The 15,302-nt window shown below is 52.8% G+C and overlaps 1 protein-coding gene across 1 annotated transcript; it reads left to right on the top strand.

The window, feature by feature from the left end:
• The first annotated feature begins 2,334 nt into the window (after positions 1-2,334).
• On the top strand, positions 2,335-15,028 carry FOSL2 (FOS like 2, AP-1 transcription factor subunit). The gene is made up of 4 exons (XM_042821980.1): positions 2,335-2,727; positions 7,395-7,649; positions 10,796-10,903; positions 12,366-15,028. Exons 1-4 carry the CDS (start codon positions 2,629-2,631, stop codon positions 12,873-12,875), a joined length of 972 nt encoding a protein of 323 aa, XP_042677914.1. The 5' UTR covers positions 2,335-2,628; the 3' UTR covers positions 12,876-15,028.
• Positions 15,029-15,302: the final 274 nt, after the last annotated feature.

The raw sequence follows: 15,302 nt of genomic DNA on the forward strand, positions 1-15,302 counted from the left end.
CGATCTAGCAGAAGGCACTCAGCAGAGAGATGGAGCCCTCACTCCCTGGGGGGCTTGGCAGAGCCCCAGCACCCCGAGAGCTGCATGTAACTCAGCCGGGCCTGGCTGGATGCAGCCACTCCAGACCCACGTCTGAACAGTGGCAGGGATCTCCCTTGCTGGCAGAGAAGGGAAAGGTGGTCCGTGGGCATCCTCCCAGTGTTCCCCCAGGCAAAGTAGCAGGTGTCTGCCAAAGCCTGGGCCTGCCCATACAGGTTACCAACTATAGTTGCTCTTCAAACCAACTTGCATCCACAAACATCTCTTGCTGTGAATCCTCTAGTTTTTTAGTGTGTGTTATTAAGCCTGCTTTGAAAGTGGGCTAAGCTGTAGAGTGGGTTTGTGGCAACCACACAGGTGGGGATATATGTGGTGATGCAGATAGGGATGCAAGTAAGGATGCAGGATGCAGGAAGGAATGCAGGTGGGGATGCAGGCAGGGGTGTAAGATGCAGGCGAGGATACAGGCAGCGGTGTAAGATGCAGGCAGGGATGCAGGATGCAGGCAGGATGCAGCTGGGGATGCAGGATGCAGGCAGGGGTGCAAGCAGGATGCAGTCGGGATGCAGGCGGGGATGTGGAATGCAGGCAGGACGCAGGCAGGATGCAGGTGGGATGTGGGATGCAGGCAGAAATGCAGGACACAGGGAGGATGCAAGCAGGAATGCAGGCAGGATGCAAGCAGGAATGTAGGATGCAGGCACGATGCAGGCAGGCATGTGGGATGCAGGCAGGACTCAGGTGGGATGCAGGGTGCAGGCGGGATGCAGGATGGAAGGAGGATGCAGGCAGGACACAGGCAGAACAGAGCCAGTGCCTTCAGAGAGTGCTGTGGCTTCTGGGCCAAGGAGGAATTGAGGGAAAGGAAGAGGCAACAAGAGTGTTTTGTCTGGATCAGCTCCTCGGCAGGGGGAAGGTGCGTGGGTAAACAGTGGTGCCACTAACTCCAGCACGGAGCTGCATGACAGAGACAGCTCTTGTCCAGAGCAGCCACCTCCTGGCCATCCCCTCAGACCACAGACGGAACAGCTCTGCTCTCCGCGTTTCCATACATAGCACCGAGGGGAAGAAGGCGACGGCAAAAGCGCGGGTTGTGGTGGAAAGATGGAATAACATCCTGGGCGAGAGCATCCTCGGAACTCTCAGAGCTGCCTGGCATCGGGCGCGCTCAGGATGTTTTGCTACGCTCGGTGTTGTTGGTGTCATACTCTGCATTACATTAAAAGAACTTTGCATGTGGGTCGGGTGCACCCCCAGCTTCCAGGTCACCCCCTGCTCCCAGAACGCCAGGAGCCGGCGGGAGGTCACTATGGGATGCGTTTACAACGGGGCATCTGAGGAGTGCGACAGTCTCCACCTCCCGCTCCGAAGCGTGCGGCGGGGTGAAAGCTACCGGAGTGCCATCAGAGCAACAGCAAACTGGGGAGCTCACACGTTCCCGCCGTCACTCTCACAGAGGGCCCCGGGGCCGCTCTCCGTTCGCCCGGGGTTGGGGCAGGGACGGGCTGGGCAGCGGACAAGCCCTCGCTTGTTCCGTTGGGTGCGGGGAGCGCCGTTGCACAACGGAATTCATTTTTTACATTTTTAGGGGATGCTGCAAGGCGGCGGCGGAACCCGCGGGTTGCCGAGCACCCGGTGCCGGTGGGCCCGCGGCGTTGGAGGGCGCTGCCCCTTTAAATCGCGGCGACGCGGAGCAGGGAATCCCTCTCGCGGCGCGTCATCCGCGGAAAGGAAACCCGCGCTGGCGTAGTGCGACGCAAATGCCCATTTTTGGAACGTGCGACAGTGGACGGCACCAAGAGGCTCCGGCTGGGCGGGGGAGGGGGGCAGAGATTAACGGGAACCTACCGGCAGCCGGCGGGCGCGAGTTGGGGGCGAGCGAGGGAAGAACGCGGGACGCGCGGGCCGCCGGCGGCAGCTCGGAGCGGCACGGAGCCGGGGCGGAGCGCGGGGAGCGCCGCCCGCCGCCCGTCCCCACCCGCGGGACAGGTGGGCGGTTCCGGGCCCGGAGGGGCGGGGCGGTAGCGCCGCGGGTTTGACGTGTGCGGGTGCACATGGTGCGGCGGCGGCGGCGGCGCGGGGCCGGATAAACGGCGCGTGGGGCCGGGCGCTGCCAGTGCCCTGAGTCACGGCGGGCACCGCGCTGGAGCGGCATCCGCGGCTCTGAGTCACCGCGCGCGGGAGCGGCGCTTTTAGCGAGGGGCGTTCGGGGGCGGGAGCCGCTCCGCCCGCAGCCCCAGGGCCGGGGCCGCGCCGCCGGCGGGGCGAGTTCGGGCGGCGCGGAGAGAGAGGACGCAGCGCACGGGGCTGCGCCCGCCTGAGCCCCGCTCGGCTCCCGGCAGCGCTCCGCCGCCCGCTCTCCCCGTAGATTTTTTTTTTATTATTATTTAGTCGGCTTTCCGTTTTTTTTTTCTTTTTCTTTTTTTCTTCCCCCGTCTTCTTCTCCCACTGCGGACTCTCCCCTGCTGCGGGAGGCGCGAGGCAGAGCCCGAGAGGTCGGCACGGAGCAGGGGGCGGGGAGACGGCGAGGGAGCGGCGGCCGCGGCGCGGGAAGGCGGGGACGCGGCTCCCCCGGGCCGGCCTCGGACCATGTACCAGGACTATCCCGGGAGCTTCGACACCTCCTCCAGAGGCAGCAGCGGCTCCCCGGGACACCCCGAGCCCTACTCCGCCGGCGCAGCCCAGCAGGTAGGGCAGGCTCTGCCCCGTCTCTTTCGGGCGGGGTGGGCGCAAGCGAACGCGACTCCGAGGCTGGAGCCGCGCGATCGCATCCCTGCGGTTGGGACCCGCGTGGGTATGGGGGGACCGCGCTCGGAGCTCCCGTCGGGGCAGCGCCCCTCGGCAGCGCGGCGGTCCCCGTCTGTCCCCCTTCTCTCTGCCGAGCGGCTCTCCGAGCGGTCCCGCGGAGCTCCGGGCCGTCACCCCTACGGAGCACACGCGCGGCCCGACTCTTATCCCTGCGGCCCCCCAGCGCTCTCTCTCCCCGTCCTGCTGCCCTGGCTCCATGCTCCGGCTCCGGGCGGTGCGGGGCTGCGCGCTTCCGTCGGGGCCGCTCCGATCGGCGACTGCGGGGCTCGGGCGGTGAGCGGGACGGCGGGGACGGGAGCGGCTTCCTCGAAGCCGGGCCCAAAGGGCGCGACGTTCCATAGCCCGTCTTTCCATTTTCTTAAGAAAACGTTCAAAAATAGGTTCTTTGCCTATGTAGCCCCAATCCACCACTTCGGTGGAAGACGTTACACAACCGGGGCAGTTATACAAACCGAGGTTATTTCATAACTTGTTTACATCGGCCCGCCTCTCCCCACTCTTTGGCGTTTTCAGAGTTGCGCTCCCCCCTTTCTCCCAGTACTGTTCTTTCTCGGGTGGGTCTGCGCGAACGGTCTGGCGGCGGGAGCGCCTTGCCGCCTCCCATCGAGAAGCCGTAGGATCGTTATGAAGGGGGAAAAAAAAAAAAAGAAAAACAAAACCAAAAAAAAAAAAAAAACAAAACGAAAAAGTCTGCTCTTAAACTTTGCCAACCGTACCAGCCCGTGACATTCCTCACATTAAAGAAGTTTTACCAGAAATGACGCCGCGGTTCCCGGCCGCCTTCGAACGCATCTCGCGGGTGCCCTCTGCGGGCCGCGCAGCGCCGAGCGCGGACGTCTCCGTGTCCGGGAGCGGGATCAGGCGCTCCTCCTGACAGCGGCCCAATGCGGCCCCTCCGCTCCCTCCTCCGGCGCGTGTCCCGCCCTCGGCACTCGCCCGCAGAGCCGGGGGTCTCCGGCTGTGCCCGGAGTTCGGGCTGGCCTAGGGGCTGCTAACTCTGTTTCTCTCCGTTTCTCTCCTTTTCCTTCATGTGCTCTGGCGGAGTCTGTCCGTGTGTGTGTGTGTATGTGTGTGTGTGTGTGTGTGTGTGTGTGTGTGCCACGGCACAGCCCGGTCTCTGAAGTGGCGGACACGGGCTCAATAAGGAACTTGGCAGGAGCAGAAGGGTTTTCTCGCAGAACGCAGGCGATATCTCGAGGCATCTTTCCCTTGGTCCCTGCAGATGTTGTAGATTAGGATCGCATGCGAGCGCTGCCTTCCCCCAGGAATGGGGCTGTTCTGCTGATTCCGGGTTGGGCAGATCTGCAGGGCTTTATCGCCACAGAAAATATGCATTGCAGAAATTTTTTCTTCAGCGTTTTTCTTTTTTTTTTTTTTTCTTCCTAAAGCAAGGGAAGACGTACCAGTCACATGCTTGAGTGGAAACTGTGTCTCTGGGCCAAAACTTTGATGCTTTTTAATTATTTTTCCCATACAGCACAGCACTGGAACATTTTTTCTTTCAAGTTGCGTGCCGTGCTCTATTCCCCCCATCGCTGCCTTGCCATGTGGTACACACAGCCCCTAATGGGAATAATTAGTATGCTCTCAGACTGGGCTACTTCTCTCTGATATCCCAGCACTGTATCCAGTCCTCCGAGGAGGCGTTCAGTGTGGGACAACCGTTGGGACCTTTTATTTGTTAGAGGGTTTGGGCCTGTGCTCTGTATTGGGTAACTGAGCATTAGTGAAGACCCTCTGGGTGGATTTTTGGGAAGGTATTTTGATGTGTATTTTCCTTATCTCTCTGTTTCCGAGCTGGGCATGCCCTGCAGCATGTCGCTCCCAGCAGGGCCAGGGCCTCCTCGGGGCCGGCTCTGGTGAGGCAGAGCCAGGGCCAGGCTCAGCTCTTTGTGCTCCTAACAACACTCCTCCTCGCTCCTTGTTCTGCGTGTGTAATGATACCTGTGTCCGTGTGTTGCTTAGGTTGGGTGGAGAGCAGGAGCAGAGTGCGTGCTGTGCGTGCGGCCCTGCGGTTTGGCTGTCGCCCAATCTGTCCGTGTAGATAAGGAGAGCTGAGAGCTGGTGGAGGAGTGCCCCTGGGAGCAGGAGCAGTGTGTGAAGAGGTGGGCAGGCACACGGGCACGGCTGTGGTGAGCTGTCCTGGCGGGATGGCTTGGTTATGCAGGCAAGGCCTGGCCGTGTCGGAAGCGCACCATAGGGAAAATCCAGCAGCAGCCCCGGTACCCTTATCTAAAGGCTCAGCAGTGTGCCTCCTGTTTAAGTATCTGGGGAAAATATTGCTTCTGGAGAGTACATAATGTGGGCTTGGGGGAATTCTTAAGATATTTTGAGGGATGAAAAAGGAAACCAGTGGCAGTAGTGGGGCATGGCACAGACAGGCTGTAGCCAGCATGGCCTCATGCTTTGGCCCGAAAGCGAGCAGGGAGATGTGGCTGAGCTGAGCACCTTCCTTTGCTGTCCAGGAAACCTGTGCTGGGGGTGCAGGAACCTTCTGCTTGAAATAAAGGGATGTTTGCCAGTGGCTCCTATGACATTCAGATGATGACAGTCACTTGATTAGTAACTTGGGGCTGACTTGTGTCAGATGTTTGTATCTTACATGGCTGATTTGGTGATGGGTCTGACTCTCCTGGGCTCTGATGGGAGTCTGTAGCAGGTCAGTGAGTGGAGGCTACAGTGGTGTGGCACCACCACAGAGATCCTTTCCTCTGGAACACAAATGCTGTCTGCATAGCAAAGCACCAAAAAATCTCAATGCATTGTGCAGCCATATCTTCTAGTATCCCTATAAAGAAGGCGGGATGCTTCTTTCTCTCTGTTTGGGTGCAGGAAGGCTGGTGGTGGCACAGGTGGGTAAAGGTCGTGGAGGAAGGCACTTGTGGAACTGGCAGCAGAACTTGCATCTCTTGATGCCAGCACCTGTAGTTTAACTTGTCTTGCACTTTGTGCCTACTGTGAAGTTCAGATCTCTTCATAATGATGTGATGGCTGTGGAATCACTGAGTCGTCCTCTTGTGGGCAGTGTGGTCACAGTCTACACTGGGCAGAGTATAAAGAAGGGGATTTTCCTCAGTAAATTCTTCTGAGGTGTTTACAGTGCTCAGCTCTGGTCCTCTGTTAGCAGAGCTCATGAGGATGGCATTTACTGATGTGTGTGGTGCACTTTGTGTCGGGCCCCAGCTGCAGGTGAACTTCAGAGGTTCTGGTGCAGCTTCTGCCAAGTCTCAGTGCCATCCTGTCAGCATTGTTCCCCCATTCCATTCACCAGATGCACTCCTGCCTTCTCTCATCCTTTCTTGTTAGACTTAGGGCTATCCAAAGCTATAAAGTGGCATTTATCTGTGTTCGAACTGGATCTTCTGGTCTGCAGGCTTTGGCAGCAGGGTGTCTTCTGGATAAATCTGGCCCAGAGTGCTGTTGCTATCAGAATGTGGAACACTATTTGCAGTAGCCTTGCTTTAACAAAGCATTTGGGCATGGTGCTTGACTAGGCACACCCTGAAAAGGAAACCTGTGAAGTGCTGTCCCTTATCTAGGACACTTACCTGGGCTGAGGTCAGGCTGATGCAAGGGCTCTCCAGTCCCTAGGAGGCTGCTGTCCTGACCAGAGAGCGGGTGTTTTTCACAGGACCATTTAAATGCTGCAAGCTGCGGGTCCTATGAGCCCCTGCCCTCAGCAGTGGGTTGGGAGGCAGCTGGAGCAAGGCGTGCCTGTCTGTAAGGCCCGGTCTCACCATTGAAAGTCTCCTGATGGGAGCTCTTCATAGACAAAAGCATTCCTCCTCCCCTGCTTCCCCCTCCGGGGACAAGCAATTGTTTTCCTGGCAGTTTAGTGCCAGCATATTATCCAGATGGATTTACCTCTGTCTGAAATAAGGTGTATGTGTATTTTTGAGATCATTACCTACTGCCTTGGTTTTTACTGCTGCCTTGTTTTGTCTAGACAGTGCAGAGAGCTGCAGGGAACTTGTCCGATCTCAAACCTAAGAACTATTTTATAGGCTGCTATTAAAATACATATCCTTGCATGTAACCATCCTGGGGCCGGGCTTCTCACACTGTGTGCGGCAAGCACAGAACCTCAGAGCAAGAGGTGAACTGCTGTTCTCTCCATACCCAGCTTCATGCAGACCAAGCAAGGATTTTGGGGGAATCCTTTGGTAGGAGGCTTTGCTCTGTTTAGTAATGGCACTTCAGAGCTCAAGTTTCTCTTCCTTTTCTTTGGATTGAGAGAAGTGTTCTTCTAGAAACTCCTTAATTCCCCTTTTGCCCTGTGTTGGAAAGACCTGAGGAGGTGGGGAACAAGGATAGGGCTGGGTGAGGGCATGGCTGCTGCGAGAGAAAGTTCACAAGCCAAACATTTGGCGCTGGGCAGACCAGGATGCAGCAGGGGCCAGGGCCAGCAGTGCTGTGTTTACTTTGGGCACTGCTCTGGTCCTTGCTGGGGCCACTCCTGGGGTCTTATGTGTAGCTTCTGAGGATGTGTGTCGTGTTCTCCTTTCACTGACAATTTATTCTCTCTCCCTCCCTGCCTTTCCTCCTAGAAATTTCGAGTAGATATGCCAGGATCAGGCAGCGCTTTTATCCCCACGATCAACGCCATCACAACCAGCCAAGACCTGCAGTGGATGGTGCAGCCCACCGTCATCACCTCCATGTCCAGCCCGTACTCTCGCTCACACCCATACAGCCACCCGCTGCCACCGCTGTCCTCGGTGGCCGGACACACGGCCCTACAGCGACCGGGTGTGATCAAAACCATCGGCACCACAGTGGGACGGAGACGAAGGGATGAGCAGGTAACCGTGTAGGGAGGAGGATGCAAGGCAGTCGATGGCGCGGGTATAGATTTCCCCTATACAAAGGGAATCTCCCACTGCGCTCTCACAGTGTCACCCCTGGGGTCCCCCCATGGGGACAGCAGAGGTCTGCCCCACGCTCTGTACCTCCGCTGGTGTTTCTCAAGATGATGCATAGTGTGAGCTGCACAGTGCTTTTCTTGCTGCTTCCTCAGTGTGTGACACGATTCAGCCGATCTCCATCACAGGCCTTGTGACACCAGGCTGCGTTGCGGCTGGGTTTCAGGAGCAGGTGAAACTCTCAAGTTGAGCCTTGGGTTTCGGTCTGAGTGTTTCTGCTGCTCCAAGCAGAAGGAAGCCCCTGAGCAACCGGAGCTTCACATAGGTAATTCACAGAACTGATGCCTAGATTACATCAGTGGGTGTTTTCTGTTGGCTCTGTGACCACCTGTGCTGCTCCAGTCTCACTTTGGGTGATACAGGGGCCAGCCAGTTTCATGCAGGGAGGATCAGCTCCCCAGAACACATCCAGTCTCACAGAGAACCTTCAGGATGCTATGATCTACACCCCTGACCCTCACCCTGACCTCTTCACAGCAACAAGATGGGTATCCTCCAGGTGCTGCCATCCTGGTGGCATTCTCATAGTGGGGTGGGGAAGCTGGTCCCTCTTCTGCCCATGCCTTTGTAAAGCCAGTCTGAAATATCTGAAACTCCCCAAATCGCTCTCAAGCAGCAGTTCTGTGGGTTGCCACAGAGAAATGTAACAGGATGTGCTGTGCGCCCTCAGTGTATGAGCACACTGCTGCGTGAGGCCTGTTCTCAATAAGATGCAGCAGCCCTGCTGTTATTTCTGCATCATCTGCTTGGATTCACACTCCCAATTATTTTCTGTGGTGTGGATCTCTAAAGGACCCAATTGGGATCTGAAAGGCTCACTGCAGGCCTGTGTGTGCTGGGCAGGATAGGTGCTGTCCCTTCAGCCAGGCTCAGCCACCTACCGTCCCAGCATACAGGGCTGGTTCCAGTGCTGGGGGAATCTCTCATGAGAACCAGGGGAATAATTAGCAGAGACTAATTTGTTTGACAAATGCTGCCTCTGTGTTCACAAATTGGCCATGAAGAGATCACCATATTCTCTGGTTTATTTGTTGTTCAGAGTTATTTGCAGAAGGATGCCTGCCAAGCAGTTCCTGGCCTGTGGCTTGTTTGCAGGCTATTTGCTATGGGTCAGATTCAGATCCAAGTCCCTTTGATTAGACACGTGCTATGGCAGGACCCAGACTGTGTGCAGTGACTCTTTGGCTCAGGTTTCCACTGCTGGTGCTTGCCTTTTTGGAAAATGTTGTGTAACGTTGTAGGAAAAGAGCCTGTCTTGATGAATGGTTCTGCCAGTGACTGCATGCATGGGGTTTGGACAAGCGACAGCTATAGTTCGTGAGTGCAGCAGGGACACCGAGAGTGCCAAAGCAAACTGCTTGTAAATAAATTTAGTGCAGCTTACAGAATATGCCAATACCCATTATAATGTAAAGCAGGCTCAGATTCACCTCTTCAGCCCCATATATGAGATTGTTTTAAAAAAACGTAACTTCTGAGATAGATAACTTAAAAATGACTGAAGGCCTTGAGAAGACTCATTTTGGTCCCAATGTCTTTCAGTGAGATCTGAGCTCCTGAAAACCACACACAGAGACCTGGAATCATCCCTGAGTTCATGTGCATGTCTGATGCTTTGCCTTATGGATACAATTGCACAAATATACTTTATCCTGCATACCTACAGGCTGCAAATGGAGCGGTCAGAGCCATGCTGGGTGTTCCTGCTGGGGCTTCTTATGGGGCTGAGGGTACCAAAACCCACAGAGGGAGGTGCTCCTGTCCCAGGACAGAGCGCCGTTATCTACTGGTAGAGGAGCTCTCAGGCCCAAAGTCTTTGTCCCGGAGTCCCAACTAGCAGCAGAAGTGCCTCTGTCCCTTAGCGTGTGCTCAGAGGTGCACTGCCTGCTGGTGAAATTGTTGCCACCATGCAGCAGAGTCTGAAAAAAGCAGAACAGAGAGAGGGGAATGCCCAGTGGCTGAAGTAAACTCCCTGAAACTGTGGAGATCAAAATTAGGGAAATGAACGAAACCAAAACAAACCAAAATGAGGTTAGAATAAAACTAATGCAAAAAATGAAAAGGCAGCAGGAAGATAATCTTGTTTGCAATTTTGACATCTATGAAAATACTGAAACTGAAATCTTCTATGAGAAGAGGGTTTTCTTTTTTTATTTTATTTATTTACTTTTTTTACCAACAAGCACCCTGCAGAGCACTCATCTTGGTTTTGGGCTCAGTCACAGCAGTGCCAGAGTAAGGTGAGCCCTGAGCAGAGCAGGACGTGGCGTGGGTGTCTCTGGTTGCCACTGCTGGGGTTTATAAGAGCTCATCTCAAATCCCCAAAGCTAGGCCTGACCTCACCAGATCCTGCGGGCTCCTGCTCACTTCCTCTGGTGTCGCAAGAGTGTAACTCTATGGGTTTCTACGGAATCACTCCTGACTTATCAGTGAGGATGTCAGCTGGCCTCAGGAAGCCCTTGATATCACTGGAGCCTTGCTTGCTGATGTGAAAAGCAGTCTGTTATCACGCCGAGTGCTTGAAAATCTGAGGTCGGATTTTGGGGTGGTATAAATAATTGTTGCTTCACAGACATCGTGAGAGCTCTGCTGATCTCCCTCTCTCCCCCCACCCCATCCCCGACCTTCAAGTTAACAACTATTTTTGTGTGGGAAGCAGCAGATATTTTCTTTCAAGAAAGAGGCGCTTACAACATCACACTCTGGTTTTGCTTAATGTACCACCCAAGTTGTGAAACAATCAGAGCATCTTTTATCTGTTTGGCCTTGTTGCAGATTCACTGTCCTCTTACACAATCTCCCCCCACTGCTCCCCACTCTGCCTTCTCCTCACCCTTGTGCTAAGACCTGGTGCTAGCAGAGATACTGGGTGCTTTCATCTTCTGCTGACATCAGTGGAGAGGGGGAGTGCTGAGCATCCTGCTGGATCAGGCCTTTTTTTCTTTGTGTTGCGGTTAAATCTTCACAAACTTCAAGGAATGCCTTGCTCAGATCTGATTGTGGGTTTTCTTGGCACTTGCCCATAGCTGTCGCCCGAGGAAGAAGAGAAGCGAAGGATCCGGAGAGAGAGGAACAAGCTGGCAGCTGCTAAATGTCGTAACAGGCGCCGAGAGCTAACAGAGAAACTCCAGGCGGTACGTGCTCTGCATGCATTTCTCCCTCCTTGTTGCCTGCCCTTTGGACCAGCTTGCAGGGTGTTGCTCTCTCTCTACCAACCTATCTAGGGAAGATGCTGTAAAATGCATTCTGCCTTCCCCTTCCAGGACTGCCCAGTGGCATTGCTCTTGTGTCAGCAGTGGTGAGGGCTCAGCAGCCTAACTTCTTCTCACTGGCTGCCCAAAACATCCTAGGAGATCTTTTCCCATACAGCCTGCTGACCAACACGTATCTCCCTATTCCAGGTCTCTTTCTGTAAGTGGAAATAAATGTGCTGTGTGCTTCAGATGAAATCTTTGAAAGCACACAAGACTTTAGTATCACCTGAAAACAGGAGAAAGTGAAGCAATGTTATATGTGCTTCTCTAAGCTACATCCTTTAGACTAACCTGTCTCTGGTGGGCGTAACTGATGGGTGTAACTCAAGGGGAGTAATGCAAAGATGTATGGTTTGGTGCCATTGGGGAATAGTTAAGTTAAAGAACGTAGGGATGAGTGCAAGAACTGTGGGGTGGATAAGACACTGGCTGAAGTGTAGACAAGGATGGGTTGCATTAACAGAGTCTATAGAGATTCCAGCACTCCTCTTCAAGAAGCAGCCTGGGCTTGGTTCTGTTCGAGCTTGTTGAGAATCACAGCTGTGAAAGCACATCGGTGAAATGTGCTGCTGACTCAAATCTGGGAGGTATTCTCAGTGCAGGGGAAGCTGGACAGCCTATAGGAAGAATTTAAGGATTCTCATGACTAAACTAATATAAGTGAGAGGAGTACAAACTAGGAGGACATATCCTGACAAATTGAGGGTGAGTACTTTTGCAAGCTCCTCACACAGGAAAATACTAATTGCTCACAGATTGACTATGAGCCATCAGTGTTACATGATCGTGGGAAAGGTAAATGGAGTAATCCTGGGGTGCATCAAGGGATAATACAGTGGAGATGAAAGTGTTAATCTTTTGCACAAGTCACAGGAGGGCCTCATCTGGAGTATGAGATACTGAAAGAAAATGAAAACAGTTGAGAGATAGCTTTATACTATCTGCATCTAGGAAATGAAAAGAACATGATTTAACCTTAGTACAAAACCCAATGGTAGAGGATCTGAGTCCTCTCTGCTAAAGTGTCTCTCAAGTAGGTAGCAAGGGAGAATAGGTGTTTAAGCCACAGAACAAGACAAGAGTTGTAGAAACCATCCATGAAATAACAAAGGTGAGCTCATGAGAAGACCATTTATATCCCCTAGATTGGTGAAGTCTGGAAATAGCCTTCAGGTAGACACAGGAAGTGCAAAATGCTGAACTAGCAGATACCTTGTGCCTTGCTCAAAGAGGCTGGGGTGTATCTGCCCACGCCAGCTGGGAGCTGGACTTGATGGCCATGTTCTAGGTCAGGAGCAGTGCCAGAACCTCAGATACTTACTTATTCCATTTTTGTCTGCAGGAAACTGAGGTGCTGGAGGAGGAAAAGTCAGTGCTTCAAAAAGAGATTGCTGAGCTCCAGAAGGAGAAGGAGAAACTAGAATTCATGCTGGTTGCTCACAGCCCTGTGTGTAAAATCAGCCCTGAGGAACGTCGGAGCCCACCAACCAGCAGCCTCCAGAGCGTTCGGACTGGAGCAAGTGGAGCAGTGGTAGTGAAGCAGGAGCCTGTGGAGGAAGAGATCCCATCTTCTTCTTTGGTCCTTGACAAAGCTCAGAGGTCTGTCATTAAGCCCATCAGCATTGCTGGAGGTTATTATGGGGAGGAGGCACTCAACACTCCCATCGTGGTGACCTCAACACCAGCCATCACTCCTGGTTCCTCCAACTTGGTGTTCACCTACCCCAACGTCTTGGATCAGGAGTCTCCTCTCTCCCCATCCGAGTCCTGCTCCAAAGCTCACCGGAGGAGCAGCAGCAGTGGTGACCAGTCCTCGGATTCCTTGAACTCTCCCACCTTGCTGGCATTGTAATCCCCTGAGGCCCCCCATTGCCAGTGTGTTACATCCCCCGCCCAGCTCCATGGGGAGACCTCTCCATGGGATTAGAGACAGGCACAGGATCGTTCAAGCACAAGGGCAGCAAGAACAAGAATGGGGAAATGCTGCAGCTCCAGGAAAGAGAACGAGGACCAACGCCAGCTCCCTGGAGGCAGGAAATGGCAAGGGTGGGACTGATGCACCAGGACTGATTGGAGAGAGCAGTGTCTCCTCTGTAGGGTCTGCCAATGGAAGTCTCGTCTCGGCACCATAGTGGACTTGGGGAGCACTCCTGGCCAGGACTGAAAGCGAGCTGCAGACAGTTGCTAGCCATCCCTTTCCTTTGTGAATTGATCTGATCGGTTATGCTCTGTGCTTAGATCTTTCTGGTTAGTTACCTTACAACTTCTTCTTTCCCCCTATCTCTCTCTGCCTATCATTTCCATTGTTGTCGATCCTATGACATTTCATCCAGTTGATCTGTACTCTAAAGTCTTGTTAGGATCTTTCTTGGGACAGGCTGTGGGAAACATGCACGGTTGCCTAGCTGGGAAGGGGATGCCTGGTGAAGGGGGGACCAAGAGGAGCTAAAGGGCTCAGTGGCAAGGGCAGAGCTCATTATCTGTGACACAGACACCATAAACAGAGAGAACAGGAGGCTCACATGGAGGACTTTTTTTTCTTAACGAGTAGATATACTTATCTCCTTGGGCTCCTCAAAAGCCAAGTTAGCATCTCAGGGCCGAAGTGGCATCAGAAAAGCTGCCGAGTTGGCACTTAGCAGTGTTTTTGGCAGGATTTTAGCCACAGTTTGGTAATACCAAATCTGCTGCTGGACTTGTTTAGTTCTCCTGGGCTGCCCGTTCTCTAGGGAGTATTGCATCTTACTTCCCATCAGGGCCCCTGACTCAGATGCTGATCTCTTCCTGTTAGTAAAGTTGTCCCCTCTCCTTGGTAATATTTGCAGAACATACAACCAAAAGAGGTAGTGCTGTGGAGACTGGCAGTGGTTAGGAGGGTGAAGGGATTTTGTTGTGCCCTTGATGACTTTCCTTGTTGGGAAACACGGCAGCACGCTTCCACACAGTTGATACTTGCTGGTGGAGTTTACTCAGAGCTTCTCAGTTTCCAAGGCTGGAGGAAGGCAGGAGTCCAGCCTCCAGCACAGCACAGGCCTTGAGGCACTCCTGACCAGGCAGCAGTGGTGTAGCAGAAGTTCTAATAACATCTGGTGTGACAAGTTGATATTGGAGAAAAATCAGTTATCATTTTTTGCACCTTGGTCTCTGGCTTTTTGTTGCTTTTTTGGCCTAAAGACCAAAAGCAAATTAGAGGGCTCTTCCACCAACATTGGGTCACTTTCTTCTCCAGCGTGTGGGCTTGGCTTCTAGTACTAAGTGCTCACAGATGGTAAAAGTGCTGAAGTTCACTGCTGAGAACAGTGATGTGTGAAACTATTCCTGCTTGGAGCCAAGCTCAGTTCCCATAGGTGTCAAGGCACTGTTGAACCAATGAACTTGTGCACGTGAGGATAGCTCTGCTTGCCAGTTAAGCTGCTTAGGGGATAGCTCTTTAGTCCAGCCTGTAGAAGCTGTGATGGCAGCTATTTATTGTGAGATTTTCTTCGTTATTATTGTCTTTAAATTGGTGGAAAATTGGGAATTTCTTGGTCAGGCTGGACCTGGAGAAATAAAGATGCAATGACAGGGTCAGTGCTGTGAGATGCTGAACTGCTGCAGCTCTTGCCAACTCTACTGGGAATTAATAGGGCCCAGTCCTGTGCAGGCAGACCTTTGCTCAGGTGGTCTGGATTCCCTCAAACTCTGGTCACTGCCTATTCCTTTAATAATTTCAAAGGGACACTATTTGGCTGTTTTTTGTTTGTTTTGTTTTTATTATTATTATTATTATTTTAAACCGAGTTATTTGCAAGAACTGCCAGCAATAGAAAGATGATTGATCTTTCTCCTTTGTAAAACTGATTCAATAATACAGGATTTTCCTTTGTTGCTTAAACATTTCCATTGTTGCTCTAGTGCTAGAAGTTTCAAATTGAGCTCTTTCAATAACCAAAGTTGATAAAGGAATTCTCCCCTCACATGATCATCAAAACTTTCTTTTAATAAAGTAGAGGCTTTATGAAAAAATCCTTAGGTGTGGCCTTCCTTGTACTCTATCCCCACATCTGCCAGCCTACAAATGCCATCCTAGCAACTAGAGATGTTTGTTACCACATTTGACATAGTCCTTCTCTGATGGCCCCAGATTGGTCTCTACAAGTTACCTGAGTGATTTGTTTTTTGTTTGTTTATTTGTTTTCCCCTAAATTGACAGTTCTTATATCAGGGACTCGCCACTCATCAATACCTGCTTCCCATCCCCATGGGAGAGGCATGTATCCCAAGAAAGTCAGTGACTCCT

The sequence above is a fragment of the Centrocercus urophasianus genome, unplaced genomic scaffold (assembly GCF_019232065.1).
Source record: "Centrocercus urophasianus isolate 14NV4802_14NV808 unplaced genomic scaffold, USGS_Curo_1.0 seq_10, whole genome shotgun sequence".
In the NCBI taxonomy this organism is placed as follows: Eukaryota; Metazoa; Chordata; class Aves; order Galliformes; family Phasianidae; genus Centrocercus; species Centrocercus urophasianus.